The sequence below is a fragment of the Molossus molossus genome, unplaced genomic scaffold, assembly GCF_014108415.1.
Source record: "Molossus molossus isolate mMolMol1 unplaced genomic scaffold, mMolMol1.p scaffold_m16_p_11, whole genome shotgun sequence".
Taxonomy (NCBI): domain Eukaryota; kingdom Metazoa; phylum Chordata; class Mammalia; order Chiroptera; family Molossidae; genus Molossus; species Molossus molossus.
In genome coordinates this window covers 21,466,644-21,487,291 of record NW_023425346.1, presented here as the reverse complement: position 1 = coordinate 21,487,291, position 20,648 = coordinate 21,466,644, and the positions used below count along the sequence as shown (strand labels likewise).

General features: G+C 37.2%; 1 protein-coding gene across 1 annotated transcript in view; it reads right to left on the bottom strand.

Annotated features, from left to right (window-relative positions):
* Nucleotides 1-786: 786 nt before the first annotated feature.
* The window catches only part of THSD7B (thrombospondin type 1 domain containing 7B), an 848,907-nt gene continuing 829,045 nt past the window's right edge, over nucleotides 787-20,648 (bottom strand). The window contains exons 25-28 of the mRNA XM_036254339.1: nucleotides 19,065-19,147; nucleotides 17,437-17,629; nucleotides 14,198-14,285; nucleotides 787-1,966 (exon numbers count right to left, since the gene is read on the bottom strand). Of these exons, the coding sequence (XP_036110232.1) occupies nucleotides 1,885-1,966; nucleotides 14,198-14,285; nucleotides 17,437-17,629; nucleotides 19,065-19,147 (446 nt within the window). The 3' untranslated portion in view covers nucleotides 787-1,884. The remainder of the gene's footprint in view (nucleotides 1,967-14,197; nucleotides 14,286-17,436; nucleotides 17,630-19,064; nucleotides 19,148-20,648) is intronic.

Below are 20,648 nucleotides of genomic sequence, written 5' to 3'. Positions count from 1 at the left end.
CTGGTGTCTAAAAGTTGCTCAGCTTGTTTTTGAATTTCCTTTCAGAGGGAATTGTTCCATATATAGCTGTGTATTTGGTGTGTCTGTGGGAGGAGGTTAGTTCAGATTTTCCTACTTTGCCATCTTGAACTGGAACTCCTTTTTACATTTATTGTCTATCTTAAGGGGAAAATAATATTCTTATGTTTATTTTGTGGGACCAACAGCAGGGGAACAGATTGCAGTTCTTGTAGAGTAAGTGTCATATAGGTGGTAACTAATGTTTTGATCTCCAAAGCAGGATCTCTTGAACTACTATGAACAGTATTGAAACGTTAGCTAAAGTGAACTAATAATAAAGGGACAACTCTAGCAGTTGTTCCCTCAATCACAATATTGACAGATGTTATCTTTTCATTTACTCTTTTGTTTTACCCATTTAAGTGCTAAATGGTTAAGGAAGCCATATTCTAAATACAAACATCCTCTACCTTGCTCATTGTATCACATTTCTAACATTCCCATTTTCTGAGGTCTCTCAGGTCACTGACATGTCAGCATTTGCCTTTTATAGTTGTTTGTTCTAAAATTGACTGAGCTTTAAATATTCCTTAAAAGCTACTCTGTGTAATTGTGGCTGTTTCTATTTCACAGCTTACTAGATAGAGTTGAGAATGTGGGGTAAGATTCCTTTTCTCTGTCAATGATTTCAGGTGTCAACCTCTAAACAGGGAAACTGCTATTAAAAGTATTTTTGTCAAAGTAAGGGCACTTTGGAAATGAACAAATCTGGAACAGTCAACTTCTCAGTCTCTTGAGTACTTTATTTGTTATAAATACAAGTCAATACCACAAGATGGCACCTTCTTACTTTCAACATCTACAATTACAAACAATTATCTTCATAAAATGGTTTCAGTTTTTAATGTGTTTTAGATATTGAAACCTTATAAAAGCAAGACTTGCTATAAACAGGATCGACATTTGATGTATATTAAATGAGGTCAGATACTTAAATTCAAAAAAAGAATTTATAAATATTTGAATAAGAAAATTGAAATTACAAAAGCAGAGTTTGTCATCATTAAACGGAATTACAACTGTGTGATTACTTCTATATCTACGTTGCTAAGTTGTTAAAATGCAGTTTTAGTAATCAAATGATCTACCTCATTCTCCAGTATCACCACCTATTTCATTTGTACACTCTAACATTTAGTACAAATTTCATTTAGAAACAAGCTAGCTTTCATCTAGCCCATCAATTACACACACTCCATTTCTTTCATGAGATAGTCCATGAAGTGCCATCACCCCCTGGCTACAAAACAAAATACAATATTTAAGGGTTAAAAACTCAGAGAATTTCTGAAATGGCAACCCATTCTCTCTGTGTTCATGAAAATAGTCAATCCAATTTGAAAGTCTTTGAACTAATGTAAACTCTAGAAAACTCAGCGTTGCAGGATGGGAAGAATAAAGACTTGCACTAATATAGTGCGTAACAATGCAGTGTCAGACGTGTCATTTACAGTAAATGCCTTGATTGGACTTTCCTCCGGATTGTCATCATGCTACAGAAGATAAAGCTTACTCAGGTCTCTGGGAATTCCATCATGTATTCTTCCTCCCATTTCCAAACAGGAAGAGAAGGGTTTTCGGGTCCCTTGGGAAAATCAAAAACTCAAACACTCACACCCACAAACAACTGGAAATCAAAATGGCAGACCAAATAATCCTTGACTCCATGTCCAAATGAAGCTGAGGCAATATTACTTTTGCAGTATTTGTATTCTGCCTAATATATCACACTGTGAGATTCCTCAAAAAACTGAGAATTCTGAGAGCTACAAAAGAGAAAGCAGTTAAGGCAGTTGATGTCTACATTTGGATTTCTTTTTCGGATTACATGTCTAAGTCTCCATCGTAGGCTAAGGTCAGAGGCTTCTGTTGGGGAGGTGTGCTTTGATGTGGTTTTGGCTTCTTGCTGCAAAGGGAAAAGAATTCCTGAGATAAAGCAAGTTCACAGAGCTCTGTTTCATCTGCCAAAAACAATTGAGGTTTAGAAATTCGAGGGGTTAAATGACAAAAGATTCTTTTCTCTGGACTTGGGGTTTTCTTACTTGTATACTTAAATGCTGTTTTTAGGAGAGGCCATCGTGCTTTCGAAATCTTGCAGATGGTTTAGTGGAAACAATCAACTTGGCAGAGGGCTGCTTTCCTTACCTGTTCTTGTTTATATATAGCACTGTGAACATCTGCTGCTCACTGCTACCTAAGCTACAGCAACCTTCACAGCACAATTGTTTAATACCATAAACTGCTGGAGAAGCCAGACTCTGGTGTCTTACCCAGGTCTTGTTTTTAAGGAAACACACTTCTGCTCTGGTCAGAAACCTAACATTTAGCTGTCAAGCCCCCAGAGTATGTAAGAAAAATTAAACTGAGGCTGTATTATGCAAGCCATTCTCACCTGGTCTGTTTTACCTGAGGCCAACAACTTGGCTAGGTCAGGAAGGGCTGCTATTCCTTCCATGCAGAGAGAAGGTGCGATTAGTACCATACCCAATTCACACAGTCCTGAGCAAAACAACCTCCCTTACACTCTGATTCTTAGTACGGGTGAATCTCAATTTATATTTATGAATATTTATAGTTTGAATTATGCCACATGCTGCCCTACCAGCTCTCTTTGGGGTTATCCTTACTAGCAAGGAGCCAGCTCACTCCCTGTCTCCAAATTTCTATGCTATTTATTTCACAGCAACATCTATTATTAATTAGATGCATAGTTAGTGCCAAGCTCTTTGATGAGCGTTTCATATAAAATATCTCAATAAATTCCAGAACAACCCTGAGAGGGAGGCATTAGAGTACTGCTGCTTACAGAGAAGGGGAGAGATGATTTACTCTCTCTCAAGTTGCACAGTGAGTGGCAAAGCCTAGATTCCAAGCAAGACTAACACCAGCTCTTCAGCACACTCTCTGCACATGCTGTTACTTAGGCACTTGGTAGAAACAACTTTCTTGTGCGTAGACATGAATGATTTTTATACTCTTGAGTGAATTTAAATTAAACATTGTTTTTCCCTGGCCAGTTTGTCTCAGCAGTTAGAGCATTAGCCCATGGACCAAAGAGTTGCGGGGTCAGTTCTGGTCAAGGGCATGCACCTTGTTCCCTGGCCCTGGTTGGGGCTGTGTGGGAGGCAACCAATCGATGTGTCTCTCTCACATTGATATTCCTCTCACTCTCTCTCCCTCCCTCCCATTCTATCTGAAGATAAATAGAAAACCTCAGGTGAGAATTTAAAAAATATATGTATATAAACATTTAAATGTTTTTATTGATTTTTAGAAAGAGAGGAAGGGAGAAAGATAGACACATCTATGAGAGAGAAACATAGATCAGCTGCCTCCTGCACGCCCCCTACTGGAGATAGAGCCTGCAACCCCGGGCATGTGCCCTGACTGGGAATTGAACCATGACCTCTCAGTCCATGGGACAACCCTCAATTCACTGAACCACACTGACCAGGCTAAAACTAAACATTTTAATGTGTACAATTCAGGGACATTTAGTATATTCACCATGCTGTGTAACCATCACGCCTGTCTAGTCCAAGAACACTTCCATCACCTCAAAGGGAAACTCTATACCCACTAAGCAATCTTTCCCTTTTCCATCCCAGCCCGCCCACCAACCATTTACCAACTTTCTGCCTCTGTGGCTTTTTCTATTACAAATATTTTACATAAATGTAACTACATTATTTGCGGACTTTTGCATCTGACTTCTTTCACTTAATAGCTAAAATGGAGAATTTTACGATATCTGAACTGTACCACAGTTTTAAAAAATGTTTGATAAAATTAAAATTTTAATTTTAAAATGTTGGGAGAATGTCCTAGTTTAAAATGCTCAAGTTCTAATTTAAGGAGAAAACCTTTTTGTTTTCTTTAAAGGTTTGATTTATACAGCACATTATAGGAGCTAAAGAGATCAATTAAAATGATTGACCTATTAAAAGAAATCAGGGAACCTACCGGTGCCCCCACCCCGGCCGCTGGCATGCAGTGGGTGCTCCATGGACGTGGACTGCAGGCAAGCAGTTTCCAACCAGGGAAATTGAAAGGCAGAAACATGCTCTAGAATCCTTTGGGAAGGGACCCGTGGCCACCAATTTCCTGCTTCCGAGGTCTTTTCCACTTCTCCAAAGGGTATTTATTGCATCATCAGATGAGCAACATTCAATTAACTTTCTAGTAATATGTACATAGATTCCAGTGGCTTTAGTCACATTGTATGGAAAATGGACCTGACTGAAATGGAGCCCTACGGACTCTAATCTGAAACATTTAAAGGTACTAAGAAAACACACAAATAAGAGTTTGGGACAACTTGGAAGTGACAGCTTATATATCCACCCCGGTGGTAGCAATGATATTGGGGGTTATCTTAATGTTGAGAAGAACACCTGGAGGTTCATCTGAAATGACAGTAGAGGGTCCCCTCTCACCTATTTTCTTCTGGGGCAGGGGAAGAGAGGGGGAAGAAATATAAGTTCTTTCACAGTTTTTTGACAATCCACTCTTAGCTGTCATTTGCTACATGTAATTAGGCAAAAAGAAACGGGATTGCTGAGTTGTAAGGGAATGGGGAGGAAGGATAGAGATGTCTGGATCTTTATGAAGAGATAATATTTCCTTGGAGACAGCTAATATGGTCCAGCCACTGTGAGCGAGGCCTGGAAAATTCTGCTCTAAATATTACACAGATATTTTTATAGCAGTTCTCACATGGAGAATTATGAACATTGTATCTACCTCTAGGGAAAAAAAGAGGGCTCCTAAGATATAAGCCTTGGATTTTTGTGGGCTGTGGAGTATATTGGGAATCACTGTGAAGATCATCTCATTTTAGGTTGACTTTTTTCATATTGTGTACCCTCTCAACTGACAGATACTAAAATCATGTGTGTGAGATCTGAGAAATTTCATAGAATTTAAAAGTTCTGAAATGTTGGCACACACTGAATAAGGGGGTACTCTGCTGGGCATCTGTGGCTCCACAAAGCTTGTGGGCTAGTGAAAAGCATGAAGGTGTGCTGAGAGCAGCAGACTGGCCGGGCTGCCCTCACCCAGCCAGCAGACAGGAGGCCCCTTTTTTAAAATTACAGTTGACATACAATATTATATCAATTTCAGGTGTATAACTTAGTGATTAGATATTTATATAACTTACAAATTGATCACCTGATAACTCTCCTATCCTTCTAACACCATATATAGTTATTATAATATTATTGACTATATTCCCTATGCAATAATTTATGTCCCGGTGACTATTTTTATAACTGTCAATTGGTACTTCCTAGTCCCTTCACCTTTATCAGCCACCCACCCCAGCCCTCTCCCATCTGGCAATCTTCAATTTGTTCTGTGTATCTTTTTTTTTTTTTCTGTTTTATTTGCATATTTACTTTTATTTTTTAGATTCCACATATAAGTGAAATCTGATATTTGTCTTTCTCTGACTTATTGCCCTTACCATTACGCTCTAGGTCCATCCATATTATCACAAATGGTGAGACTGCATTCTTTTTTTTATGGCTGGGTAATATTATATTGTGTATATGTACCACATCATCTTTATCCACTCATCTATCAATGGGCACTTAGGTCGCTTCCGTATCTTGGCTATCGTAAATAATGTTGCATTGAACATAGGGCTGCACATGTCTTTTTGAATCAGTGCACTGGGTTTCTTCAGATATATTTCCAGAAATGGGATCACTGGGTCAAAAGTTCTATTTTTAATTTTTTGAGGAAACTCCATGCCATTTTCCATAGTGGCCGGACAAATTTACAAACTCACCAACAGTGTAGGAGCATATACTTTTCTCCACGTGCTTATGTGTTCATTTAGTGATGATGGACATTCTGACAGATGCAAAGACTTATCTCACTGTGGTTTTAATTTACACTTTCCTGATGATTAGTGATGTTGAGTATCTTTTCGTATGTCTATTGGACATCTGTATGTTCACTTTGTAGGAATGTTTATTCAGGTCCTCTGTACATGATTTTTTTTATCAGATTGTGGGTTGTATTTGTTTTCTTCTTTGTATAAAGTTGTATGAGTTCCTTATACATTTTGCGTATTGACCCCTTATTAGATAGATCATTGGTGAATATTGTTCCCCATTCAATAGGTTGTCTTTTTGTTTTGTTGATGGTTTCTTTCACTGTGCAAAAACTTTTTAGTTTGATGTAGTCCTGTTTGTTTATTTTTCCCTTTGTGTCTCTTCCCTGAGGAGACATATCCAAAAAGTTATTACTAAAAGTTATATCAAAGAGTTTACTGCCTATATTTTCTTCTAAAGGTTTTATGGTTTCAGGTCTTACATTTAAGTCTTTAATTCACTTTGAATTTATTCTCGTATGTATATAAACAATAGGTGCAGCTTCATTTTTTTTACATGTATCTGTTCAGTTTTCCAAACACCACTACTGAAAAGAATGTCTTACTCCATTGTATATTCTTGCCTCCTTTGTCATAGATTGGTTGACTATATAGGTGTGGGTTTATTTTTGGGCTTTCTATTGTGTTCCATTGATCTATGTATCTTTGTGATCTGTACCATGCTGTTTTGATTATTATAGCCTTGTAGTATAGTTTGATATCAGAAAGAATGATACCTTCAACTTTGTTATTTCTCAAGATTGCTTTGCCTATTCAGAGTTTTTTGTGGTTTCATATACATTTTAGGACTATTTGTTCTAGTTCTGTGAAAAATACTATTGGTGTGTTGATAGGGATTGTATTGAATCTGTAGATTGCTTAGGGTCATACAAACATTTATTTTGTTTTTATCCTCACCTGAGGACATTTTTTGCATTTACCTTCAGATAGAGTGTGAGGGAGAGAGAGAGAAAGAGAGAGAAACACATTGAGTGGTTGTCACCCACACAACCCCTACCGGGGCCAGGGACAAACTGCAACTGAGGTACATGACCTTAGCAGAAACTCTCTGGTCTGCAGGCTGAAGCTCTGTTGAGCCAAACTGGCCAGGGTTATACAGTCATTTTAATGATGTTAATTCTTCTTATCCATGAGCATGGTATATGCTTCCATTTAATTGTATCTTCTTCAGTGTTTTGTAGTTCTCCAAGTACAGGTCTTTTACTTCCTTGATTAAATTTATTTCTTGATATTTTATTATTTTTGAAGCTATTTTGAATGGAATTATTTTCTTTTTCTTTCTGATAGTTTATTGTTGGTGTATAATTCAACCTATTTCTAAATATTATTTTTGTATCCTGAAACTTAACTAAATTTATTAGTTCTAATAGTTTTTGGTGGAATCTTTAGAATTCTCTCTATAAATTATATTGTCATCTGCAAGTAATGACAGCTTTACTTGTTTATTTCCAATTTATATGCCTTTTATTTTTTGTCTGATTGTAGTGGATAGGCTTTCAATACTATGTTGATTAAGAATACTGAGAGTAGGCATCCTTGTCTTGTTCTGATCTTAGAGAAAATACTTTGTTTTTCATGTTGAGTATGATGTTAGCTGTGTGTTTCACACATATGGTCTTTATGTTGAGTTATGTTTCTTCTATTCCTCACTTTGCTAAGAGTTTTTATCATAAATGGATGCTGGGTTTTATATAATGTTTTTTTCTGAATCTCTCAGTACAATCATATTATTTTTATCCTATATTTTGTTTATGTTAGTATCATGTTAGTTGATTTGTGGATATTGAACCAACCTTGCATCCCAGTTGATTATGGTGTATGATGTTTTCTATATATTGCTGACTTTGGTTTGCTGACATGTCAATGAGGGTTTCTGCATCTATTCACCAAAGGCAATGGCCTATAATTTTCTTTTTTTGTAATGTCTGGCTTTCTTATCAGAGTAATGCTGGCCTCATAAAATGAACTTGGGAGCCTTACCTCCTCTTCATTTTTTTTGGAATAGTTTGAGAATTATAGGTGTAGATCCTTGGAATGTTTGGTAAAATTCACCTGTGAAGCCATCTGGTCCAAGACTTTGTTTTTCGGTAGTTTATTTGTATTGATTTGACTTGGTTAGCACTTGTCAGTTGTTCAGATTTTCTGTTGCTTCCTGACTCAGCATTAAAAGATTGTATGTTCCTAGTAATATACATATTTATTTCAAGTTGTCCAATTTGTTGGCATATTATTGTTCACAGTGTTTTCTTATAATCATTTGCATTTCTCATTACTGCTTCTCTTTCATTGTGATTTTATTTGGACTCTCTCTCTCTTTTCCTTGATTAGTTTATTGATTTTTAAAAAATCTTTTCTAAGTACCATCTCTTGGTTTCACTGATCTTTTTTTTTTTTTTTTTTTCTTGTAATAGATAGAGTGGAAGGGACGAAAAGACAGAAACATAGATGTGAGAGGAACCCATCAACTGGTTGCCTCCCACACGATCTGACCAGGGCTGGGGATGAACGACAACTGAAGTATGTGCCCTTGACCAGAATTGAACCTGCGACTCATTGGTTCATGGGCTGACACTCTAACCACTGAGCAACTGGCCAGGGTGACTTCATTGATCTCTTAAATTGAATTTTTAAGGCTCTATTTTGTTTATTTCCACATTAATCTTTATTATTTCCTTCAACTACTTACTTTGACTTTGTTTATTCTTCTCTTTATAGTTCCTTTAGGTATTTGTTAAATAGTTTATTTGAGATCTTTTCTTGTTTATTTTTAATTTTTCTCTTAGAACTACTTTGGCTCTGTCCCATAGATTTTTGGGTCCTCAAGTTTTTTGTTCTGTTTTCCTTTTTTTTTTTTTTTTAGAGAGAGAGAGAAATATCAAAGTGAGAGAGACACATTAAATGGCTGCCATCCACACGACCCCAACCAGTGCCGGGGACAAACCACAACCAAGGTATGTGCCCTTAGCAGGAACTGAACCCGGGACTCATGGGTCCACAGGCCAATGCGCTAATTGCTGAGCCAAACTGGCCAGGGCCTCATGTTTTCATTTTCATTTGTCCTGAATTATGTTTAGATTTCTTCCTTGATCTCATAGTTAACTCAGTCATTGTTTAGTAGCATGCTATTTAGCCATCATATGTTAGCTTATTTCTTTTACTAGATTTCCAGTTTGAGATCACTGTGGTCAGAAAATAAGTTTCATATGATATTAATCTTCTTAAATTTGTTGTGACTTGTTTTGTGGCTGAACATGTGATCTAGCCTGAAAAATGTTCCATGTACACTTGAAAAGAATGCATATTCTGCTGCTTTGGGGTGAAATGTTCTAATAATAATAAGCCTCTCTGATCTAATGTTTCATATAAAACTACTGTTTCCTTGTTTATTTTCTGTATGGAAGATCTATCCATTGATATAAAGTGTTAAAGTCCCCAACCATTACATTATTACTGTTGATCTCTCTCTTTATGTATGCCAATATTTGTTTTATATATTTAGGTGCTCCTAAATCGATCCCTTTAACATAAAATGCACTTCTTTGTCTCCTGTTAAAGTCCTATTTTTGAAGTCTATTTAGTCTGATATAAATATTGCTACCCCAGCTTTTATAAAATTTCCATTTGCATGAAATAGCTTTTATAAAATTTCCATTTGCATGAAATATCTTTTTCTATCTCTCTACTTTCAGTTTGTGTGTGTCTTTCAATCTGAAATGGGTTTTTTGTAGGCAGTTTATGTATGGGTCTTGTTCTTTATCCATTGAGCCACCCTATATGTTTTGATTAGAGCATTTACTTCATTTACATTTAAAGTAATTACTGATAATTATGTGGTTATTGCCATCTTATTGTTTTAATAGTTCTCTGTTGTGTTCTCATTCTCATACTCTTCTTTTGTGTGTTGATGACTTTCTAAGTGTTGTATTGGACTCCTTTCATTTTCTTGTGAATCATTTGTAAATTTTTGGTTTATGGTTACCATAGCTGTGTATTTTAAATTAATGGTCTCTTAAGTTCAAATATATTCTAAAATCACTTCAATTTTTACTCGCCTCCCTCCACCTTTGTTTTCATCATTATTTTTTTTACTTCTTTGGTGTGTTTTTGTTTGTGTATCCCTTAATTTATTGTTGTAATTTTATATAGTCTTCCTACTTTTGCCTTTGTATTAGCTTCATAGTTGGTTGGTCCATGACTTTGATTGTTTGCCTTTTAAGTGATTTTTTTTTTCTTTCCTATTTTCTTACTCATTTTATTTTATTTATTTTCTTCTTTTCAGGAAGTCCCTTTCTCATTTCTTGTAATACTGGTTTAGTGGTGATGAACTACTTTGGGTTTTACTTGTCTAGGAAGCTGTGTATCTCTTCTTCAGCTCTAAATGAGAACCTAGCTGGGTAGAGTGACCTTGGTTCTACATCTTTGTCTTTCATCACTGAATATTTTATGCCTATCCCTCAGGGCCTGCAAAGTTTCTTTTGAAAAATAAGCTGATTTTCTTATGGGAGCTCCCTTGAACTTGGCTGACTGCTTTTTTTTTTTTTTTTTGCTGCTGCTTTTAAGTTTATCTCTATGTTTAACTGTTGGCATTTTAATTATGATGGGTATTGGCATGGGCCTTTATGGGTTCATCTTGTTTGAAACTCTCTTGCTTCCTGGATTTGTATGTATGCTTTCTTTGCTAGGTTAAGGACATTTCTGGTCATTATATCTTTAAATAGGTTTTCAAACCCTTGTTCTCTCTCTTCTCAGAAGTGCTTTAAACCATCTTAATTTTTTTAAATTATTTTTTTTCTTTTTGCTCTTCTGATTGGGTGTTTTATGCTACCTTGTCTTCCAAATCACTGATTTAAATGTCTGCTTCATCTAATCTGCTGTTAACTCGTTAACTCTCTCTAAGGAATTCATTTCAGTTATTGTATTTTTAATTCCCAACTGGTCATTTTTTGTGGTTTCTTTCTCTTTGTTGAAGTTTCCACTGAATTAACCTATTCTTCCCCTAAGTTCATTGAGCATACTTATAATTAGTGTTTTGAATTGTGTTGCTGATAGAGTGCTTGACTCCATTTTGTTTGTGTCTATTTTTTAATTCAGGACATGTTTCTGTGTGTCCTCATTTTGGCTGCCTTCCTGTGTTTGTTTCTATGTATTAGGTAGATCTGTTACATCTCCCAGTCTTGGTAGGATGTCCTTATGTAGTATGTAGTACGTGTCCTGTGGGTGCCAGTGGCACATTCTCCCTGGTCACCTGAGCCAGGGTGTCCTTTGTGTATATTCTCCTGTTGTAGTTGAGCCTTGATTGCTGTTGACATGTCAGTGGGTGGGACTGACCCTCATGTTGACTAGCTAAGACAACAGTGGACAAGCTGTTGTGCAAGGATAACCCCATAGAGATACATTTGCTTTAGTGGGTTCTGGAGCCTGCTGAGTCCATCCTTGGGTATGTCATTTGTGGAGCTGGTTGCCTGGTGTTCTGGTGTGGTCTGAAGCTGGACACAGGATGTGTTGGTTCTGGGCTTTCTTGAGAGGGTTTCTGATGTAGGCCAAGATCATCCATAGTGAGTGCCCGGCCTGGGGCCACTTGGTAGGAGCTAAAAAGTGATCTGTGGTTGGTTGCCACTTATGCTGGGTTGAGAGGTGACAGGGAGATCTATGCTATGAAACAAGGCAGGCTGCCACTAGTGCTAGTATTAAGTCTGCTTCGCAAGAGGTACGCTGCACGCCAAGGCCAGCGGTAGCTTGTTTGGGGTTTGCGGACCTTTGAGAGATGTTAGACAAGTCAGAAGCCCAAGCTGAGACAGCCTGCTTGTATGAAAAAGCCACTGGAAGAGGTGCAGGCCAGTCTTGATGTGGCCTCTTTATACTTTTAGTTCTAGGACTTCTGTTCAGCTAGTCTTCAGATGATGCTCAGTGATGGCTGTTCTGTAATTTAGTTGTAAACTTGATGTGGTTGTGGGATGATGTGAGCATGGCATTTACCTGCTCTGGCATCTTGACCCAAATTCTCTAGGACACTTGTATTTAGAGGCTCTGCTCCCTGTCCTTTCTCCCTATCTGATATTCCCTTAAAAGTAAAATTTATTTTTATACATGTTTTACCTCAATTTTGATATCAGAAAAGGTATGATCACCTCATTCACACTAAATCAGGACCCACAAATGCCTGGCACATAGGCCACCACCAGTCATCTCTAATCTATCCTGCGACCCCGGCTGGAAGAGATCATTGACTAACACATTTTCAAGTGACCTCTTCCAAGATCATTTGCATCTTAGCAAAGGATAAACCCATTCAGCCAGAAAAGTGAGCTCATTATGAACTGACAGGCAAGCTGTGAGCACTTCTTAGCACTGTTGAATTTAAGCCACAAGGACTCATCACCAGGCCAGTGGAGATTAAATAGTTCAATGAAAGCCGAAATCTGTTGTTTAAGCAGTTATTTAAGGGCTGACCCTCTGGAAGTGTGAGCACCGCTCTCAGACTTCGGCCGAATTGTGCTGAGTAAGGCAGAATGGATGCATCATCTGGAGGAACTTCCAGGCACTATGTCCAGATTAACTCAAGCACACCCAGTGCTCATCCCCATTAACTTCCTCATGGATCTTTATTGCCAGGGGATCTGGGACATCAGCAATATTTCAAACACTAATGGCAGAGGTACAGTTGTATCTGAGTAAAGTGGTCTTTAAGAAGAAGATTTTTCTATATTTTCCCCCAAACATTTCCAAATTGCATTATAAGTTGCTTTTATCTAAAGTACACATCTAAGGCCTTGGCATGTTGTAGCAGTTGTCTTGTCCTAAGCCTTTTTTGGGGGGAGAAAATATAAGATCTCCAAAACTCTTCCACTAACTCTTTCGCAAGCTATTTAATAGAAGTATATGCCATAATAGTATCTATTTGAATTCTTTAGGCAGCTCATAAGTAAGGGTATATACAATGTGTATTGATATCAATTAGATCTTTTCTTCAGGGTATATACAATGTGTATTGATATCAATTAGATCTTTTCTTAGGTCTGTTGCTTAATTTACTTGGAAAAACTAGGAGCCTCTCAAAATTGTGAAAGCAGTGAGCACTGCATTCTGTCTAAGAGATTTTAGGGTTACACAACAAAAGACACTATGGAGACGGGAAGACCAGCGGAAAGAGCATATGCTCTGGGGTTTGGCAAACCTGGAGTAGATGCTACCACACTGATGACCTCAGGTGTATTATTTAACTTTTCTGAGGATCTCTTTAAAATGAGGATACTAATAGCAACATCTCATTAGAAAACCATGAGAACTGAATAAGGCAATCTGTGTACAGTACTTTGTTAGACATATAAATACTAGATATTTTTCCTAACCTTTGTGTCTAAATTAATGGGCAACACAGTATTTGTTTTACTTATCCACTCATTTATTCAATCCACATTTATCAAACTTGTGCTCTGGAAAATATATCAATAAAATCGAGTAACTAGACTTCTTCCTTTCCCTCCCACAAAGTCCTTGTGGTTTGGTAGAGGAGGAGGATGTTTATACGAGTAGCTACTACACCAGCACAGGGTAAATGCTTCAGGGGAGGAGGCATGAACAAGTTATTCTAGATTTTTTATAAGGAAGTGTTGACACTTAAGTCTTACTGGGGAGAACTGGTAGAATGCCAACAGCTAATGCTATAAAAGTCATTCTAGATGAATGGAATGTCAGCCATGCAAGCCAAAGCGTCCTTGTGAAATCAGAAGGTGCCATTCTAGGTTCTTTTAATGGAAAATTTTAATAACAAAACTTAAGAACTAGAATTACTTAGAGTAATGTCTCTCAGCTTTGGCTGCATATTAAAATTATTTGGGTACCTTTAAACATCTAGACAACTTGACCCTACATAAGATTAATTAAATCAGAAATCTCTGGGGCTGGGACCCAAGTATCGGTCCCCTGGAGATGTCAGGGGGGTGCTGCCAAGCTGAAAACTAGTGATATAAATCAAAATACTAAAAGGGGAAAGTCTTGACCAATGAATGGACTCATGTACCTTCTGATGATTTTTGAAAATCAACTAAATATTATTTCAAATGAGGCCTATAAAGACAATGATCTCCTATTCCAATGATTCAACAATTTTACTTTTGGTGATTATTTGTGGGTTCAAGCGTTCTGTTATAATGGCCAGTGATCCTGACATGTTTCCCCTTAGTGTAACATGCCACCCATAAAATTATGGAGTATAAACTAAAAATTAATACTTACCAAACAAGGTAGGAAGTAAATACTAGGAAAATCATGATAAGGAAACCACCACCTGAAACACCATAAACCCAAATTTTTACTCGGCCATCTGTTTAAAATAGAGATAAAATAACAAGCTTAGCATACAAAATCTTTATCACTCATCTGAATTCTGAGTCTTGCATAAGTCATAAACACGCAATTGTGACAGCTATCAAAAGTTAGTCTATCAAAAAAAAAATCCAGTGCTAAGCAAACACTGACAATCATTACTTCATAAAATCTAACAGCTGGCAACCTATTTTGAAGTGTGTATTGTAAAACATCTTGACCACATAAATAGAACAAAAATTATAATTAAGACACAATCCTGCATACAATGAGAATGACTATGCCCATTTCTGTGGTTTTGCTTCCTGCCATTCATGACCAAATAATCTAATCTAGTTACCAAGTTACTGTAAAATTATAACTATATGTGTACAAATATACATTATTTTAGATTTTATATTTGCTGGAGTTAAAGAAAAATAGATTAACCAAATAATTTGATCAGTTTTGTGACTTCCATCTAAGCCATAACTTGGGTGTATGCATTTTTTTTTTCTATATATAATAGATATTTAACTTGTTTCTGGAACTTTATATGAGCACATAAAATCAAGAAAAAAAAATGCTAGTTAACTAAATTTAGAATTTGACTGACAAAGGAACTGTAGTCCTTTCTGAAAGATATACCTACACAGAAAGTTCATTATACTACGTGAATGTAATTAACAGCAGGTTTGAAAAACAGATATATTAGCATCTTGTTCTAAATGTTTCTGTAGGAATAAAAACAATCAAAATCTGTTGTAAACAATATTTCTTTGGAATAAACTCATAATTACATTCAATTATATTATGATCACATATAATCGTTTTGCTTACAAAACACTTTGAAGCCTCAGCCAGGTTTTAGGATAAGGTTTCAATGTAGTTATAGTTTTCTATGTTCAAAAGTCTTTTTATAAAGCTTTGATTCTGATCTCTTTGAAACACTAATGATGAAATCCCCTAGTCTGAGTTTTTTATATTGATGAAAATGTACCTTTAATCTTACTACCCCCGGACCTAACAGAGTTGAAGAATTGTGAGAACCCAGCACTTTTTAAATCCCCAGTAGAGAGGTGTGTGGTCAATGACCTATAAGTATGTTACTTAAAAAAGAATATAACTTTTTATAACATCATTATGAACAGGGCCAAATTTCAAACTATAAAAAAGATATGTAGTATCCTGGCTGGTTTGGCTCAGTGGTTAGAGGGTCAGCCCATGGACTGAGTCGCGGGTTCGATTCTGGTCAAGGGCACGTACCTCAGTTGCGGTTCGTCCCCAGCCCTGGTCAGGGTCGTGTGGGAGACAACTAGTCGATGTGGCTTTATCACATCGATATTTCTCTCTCTCTCTCCTTCCCTCTTCTCTGTCTGATGATAAATGGAAAAATATCCTCAGGTGAGGAATTTAAAAAAAAAAAGATATGTAGTGAAAATAAGTCTTCCTATCACCCTCTCAGTTCCCTACCTGGAATCTATCCCTGTTACCTGGTGAATTATTTCAGTTTCTGCAGAAGCAAGCACAGGTACACACAAATGATGCATATCATTCCCTTTGACTTGTACTTATTTTCACTTAAAAGTATGTTAGATTTATTTAAAAAATAGATTATGGAAATATAGGATATATATTGCATAATTTTATCATCATTATTCTATTTATACATTTACATTGTAACCACTCGTTTGCTATATAACAAGCCATCATGTAATGAATAGCATTTACATATTTATTTTAGTATGTGTATATATAAATACATATAAATATATAAATTTGTATGCTGAATTGCTAGACATTTTAGGTAACAGTATATGTTCTATATTGCCTAGATTCCCTCCTAGAGGTTGATCCAATTTACAGTCTCATCATGAAAACAAGTTATAGCCTCTTTTTCCAGACTAAATATATATATATACACACATATGTATATTTGCATACATATTATTGATGTTTTAATTAGACCCCCAAAGGTTAAGGACCTCGCTTGTGGATCTGAAGACTCATTTCCTTGGAAATTCACCCTAATTCTCTTCTGAAACGTGGTCTACAAGCAACAGGTGACTCTGGCTACATTTCACGTGTCCTTCAAAGTCAAATAAACTGCTAACTTAGTCACAACATAAATAAGATGTTTTTAAACATTTATGGCAGGCCCAGACATATAAGGGCATCAAAAGCTAGTTAAGACGTGGTCATCCTTAAAAGTTGGTTGAGGAATATACGTTTTGTTTCTACCACAAGGCCTAGGGTTCTTTGGGGCTGGCTTTGGTTTTTGCTCCCTTTACATACATCACCAAGGCACTTTTGGTCCAGCAAAGGTCTAAGGTCTGGCAGAAAAGCTCCCAGGGTATATTTTGTCAGTTTATTCCCTGTCCCATGAGCGATGCCACTTTGCTCCGTCATTAGTAGCATTTGAATTCCTAGAAGAGGTATGTGTGATGGGCAGAGTATCTTGCTTTCATTTTCTGTCTACTTGACAAGGTGGGAAGCCGAGACCAGTGCTATGTAAAGGCCTTAATGACCTGCCTTTCAAACCCTGCCGTCACTTCCTTGTGGTTGACTTTGGTAAAATTAATTTGCATGGGCAGTTTCAGACTCCTAATCTCTAAAATATGAATAATAGCATCTCCTAAGGTTGTAAGAATATAATGAGAAGATTCATGTAATATAACCAACACAGAACCACGGGGTAAACAGAAAGCATCTAATAAATGTTCATTCCTGTTCTGAGCCTGCAGGTCTGTGCTAATACCCACACAAGTCCTGCAGGGTAGGCGCCTTGAGAATGCACCTGTTTCCTCATCTATGATATCAGAGAGGAAGAAATTATACTCAATGACAAAACAGGCATATTCTGAGCCACGATGTCAACAAGGTCCGTCTGTCTTTGAAATTGATGCTCTCTACTAACATGGTTTCACCAGAGTTTCTCAAACCGGATAGAGTCTTTGGACATTTCCTAAGGTATATGCATGTTCCCGAGACTCAATTTAACTTTTTGTTCTTAAGTTATGTATGCATTATCCAACACACAAATTTGAGAAACCTTGGACTAAACCATGGTGTCTCTTTTCTCCGTTCTTTCAGTTGTGAACACTGGTCACAATATGAACCCTAACCCCTCATAAGAAAATTTACATTACTTAACACATAACTGAACGTACCTGGATCAAGGGGTTGAAGAGACCATCCTTTAAAAATATCATGTATTTTTGAATTCACAGGTCTGTTTTTTCCAGCAAGGATTTTCACATGAGCTTTCTTATCCTCTGAGCCAGGAACTTTCATGCAGTAATCCAGAAAACCATTTGATCTCATTATCTCTGTATAGCCCTTCTCACAACCACAGATTCCGCCCTAAAGCATAAAAAAATATTTTTATGGTTATACACTGAATTGTGCAGATGAAAAAGTAATTTAAATGTTGGAATGACTTGACATTTGCATATCTCATGACAATTTTGGGTTTTTCAGCAACGTGTTTGCCAGAGATGAATATCCAATAATTAGTTCATCTTTCTGAATTCCAATGTCAACCCTTAAATAAATCGTCAGCTTTTTTTTAGTGGTTTACAATTCTTACACCTTCCAAATATGAAATCACAAAGAACTTATATGTATAACCCATGAACACAGGCAGTGCAGTGAAGGCCTGGGGGGTGGGGGAATACATCTGTGATACTTTCAACAATAAAGATAAATATGTGTTTTTTTTTTTAATTGATTTTTTTTTAGGGAGAGAGATAGAGAAATATCAATTGGCTTCCTCCTGCATGCCCCCTACTGGGAAACGAGCTGGGACCTCTCAGTCCTTGGGACAACTCCCAATCCACTGAGCCACACCGGCCTGGCCAACAATAATGTTAAATTTAAAAATATATATGAAATCACAATTCTTTGTCATTAGAGGATATTATTCTCTCATGGAGATATTTAAGGCATTTAATCAAATTATCCTCAACTCTTCCAGCTTCCTGCCCATTCGCTCCAACCCGCCCTTGACACTGAGAAGCAAAGCAGCAGACATTATATACACGTCTTCCTTGAGCCCTGCTACAGCCCCCGCTGCCCAGTGCCTCTCATTTGCTACCATGGATCAATAACTGGTCTGAACGATCTCTCTGCTTGTAGGCTTGGTTCTGTATTCAAGGATGGCAGCCAAGGGGAGGAGAAAAACCTGTTTAAAGAACATGACATAACTTTTAAAAAATTATATATGCACTGCACAGTTTGCGGTAATTCCTAAGCAGTGGTAGATGGGAGTTAGGAGAGAAAGATTTCTGCTTTTAAAAAAATATATATGTGTATGTGTGTGTGTGTATATATATGGTGTGTGTGTTTGTAGACGCATATATCATTTTTATCCACAGGCATTTATTTAAAATGAACTAAAAACATAATCAATTTTACTAAATAACATTGAGCAAATCTGAACATGCATTTATAATAACTTTCAAAATAATTTAGGCAGATGAAAGGCTAAGAATCAATGAATAAATCAATGGAGAACATTTATTGACAAACAGAACTTATATAAATTAGATATCTGAAAAAAGATTTGCCTATACATAGATTTATAGAAAAAAGACTGCTTGCCTTAACACCCGTCCCTGCCTTAACACCCGTCCCTGCCAAGAAATTCTTTACAGCTGTGATTACTCCTGCACCTGCCTCTAGATGGTATCGTGGGCACACAGAACTGCTGCTTGGCTCTAGCAGACGGAAGACAGCCAGCAGCATGTGTCTAACATAGCAATTAAAACACTTGTGGACTCTCTGGCACGTGACTCACCTGTGTACAGTACGAGAAAGGTTTCCTGCAGGCTGGGTTACACTGTCGAATTGCAGCGGGGCGTGCCTGAGGGGAGCAGCCTCCTACAAAGGAAATCCCACCATCATTTGCAGATTTTTCTATGATAAACATTAAAGAACATTTCTTTTTTCTTTCTCTGCCACTGACCACTTTGTAACAGTATTATTGTTATTTAACCTTCTGCTGACATGCAGCCCAGTCTTATGTTATTGATCACTCCAGGATGGGTTGTTTGAGAGGGGAGGCTCTGCTAACAGAAGCTATTTATAGGAGATTTTTTATTCCTGCTACTGGCAATGTGATTCTATCGTATGGCTCTGCTTGAAGGTGACGTCTGTGAGTGCCAGAATCAGTAAAAGAATCGGTGAGATCTCAATTTAAGTTCAGGAGCATAAAATGTAATCTGCTTGAGATTTATTCTACATTTATTTTTCTCCACTTCTGGAACACCCCAGCTGGGCACTAGGCCAATCCCCAACAACCAAATGCTAAAAGAAGGCCACTAATCAATTTATGGGAACAGAATATCTAACACTTGGGCAACATTTTTAAATATATATTTTAATCAGGATACAGATACACACAAGCCCTCTTACCCCCACACTTATTTTTAAGAGCAAATATAGAAGCTCCAGGAGGGGCGGTCATATATCTGACACAGTACTCATTAAATTAATATTAAATTAAGTGACTAAGTGGATGGAAGAACACATGCCTTATCTCAAAATCACTTCACGTTAGCCTTGCCTTCCTGGACTCCAAGTACTAAGCAAAGAAGTTGCATACTATTTGAGGGCAGTGTTTAAACCTTATTTATAATACTGGTCGTATTTACAGACTGTAGCCTTTACCTTACTATAATTATCAACTAGTTATATTTTGTAGCTAGCAAAAGCTCTGAATATAAGCAGTGTAGAGGACAGTCAGATCTAGTTTCCCTGAGAATGAAGCAACCATTCTTTACTATTACTTGGAAAAGAAAATAATCCACACACACAAAATTTTGGTGGGGAGTTATTAATTTGGACATTAGTGGCAATAATCACACAGTCCTGTTGCTACCAATTGTGCCGGGAGGGGCTGATTTATCCTCTTTAAATCAGCGATGCCCATGGTACAGGAGGGGATCTCTTGGGAATTAAGAAGAAAATGTTTGAATTTATATAGTTCATACAACACTTCTGTTTAAAGAATTAAACTAAACTCGAATAACACTTAGCAGATGACGCTAGTGACCTGAGCTCGTTCGCAGACGTCCGTCCACCTTGGGCATGAAGCATAGTGCAACCAGCGCCACTTCAACTCTCATCATACCGCAGAGGACGGATGATGTTTCCTGCTCAGGTTGACTTACACTGTATTTAGTTTTCACCATAACTTATAAAATGTACAAGTAACCTGGCCAGTGTGGCTCAGTGGTTAAGCGTCGACCCATATACCAAGAGGTCACATGATCAATTCCAGGTCAGGGCACATGCCCAGGTTGTGGGCCAGATTCCGAGTGGGGAGCATGCAGGAGGTGGCCAGTCCATGTTCTCTCTCATCGATGTTTCTATCTCTTTC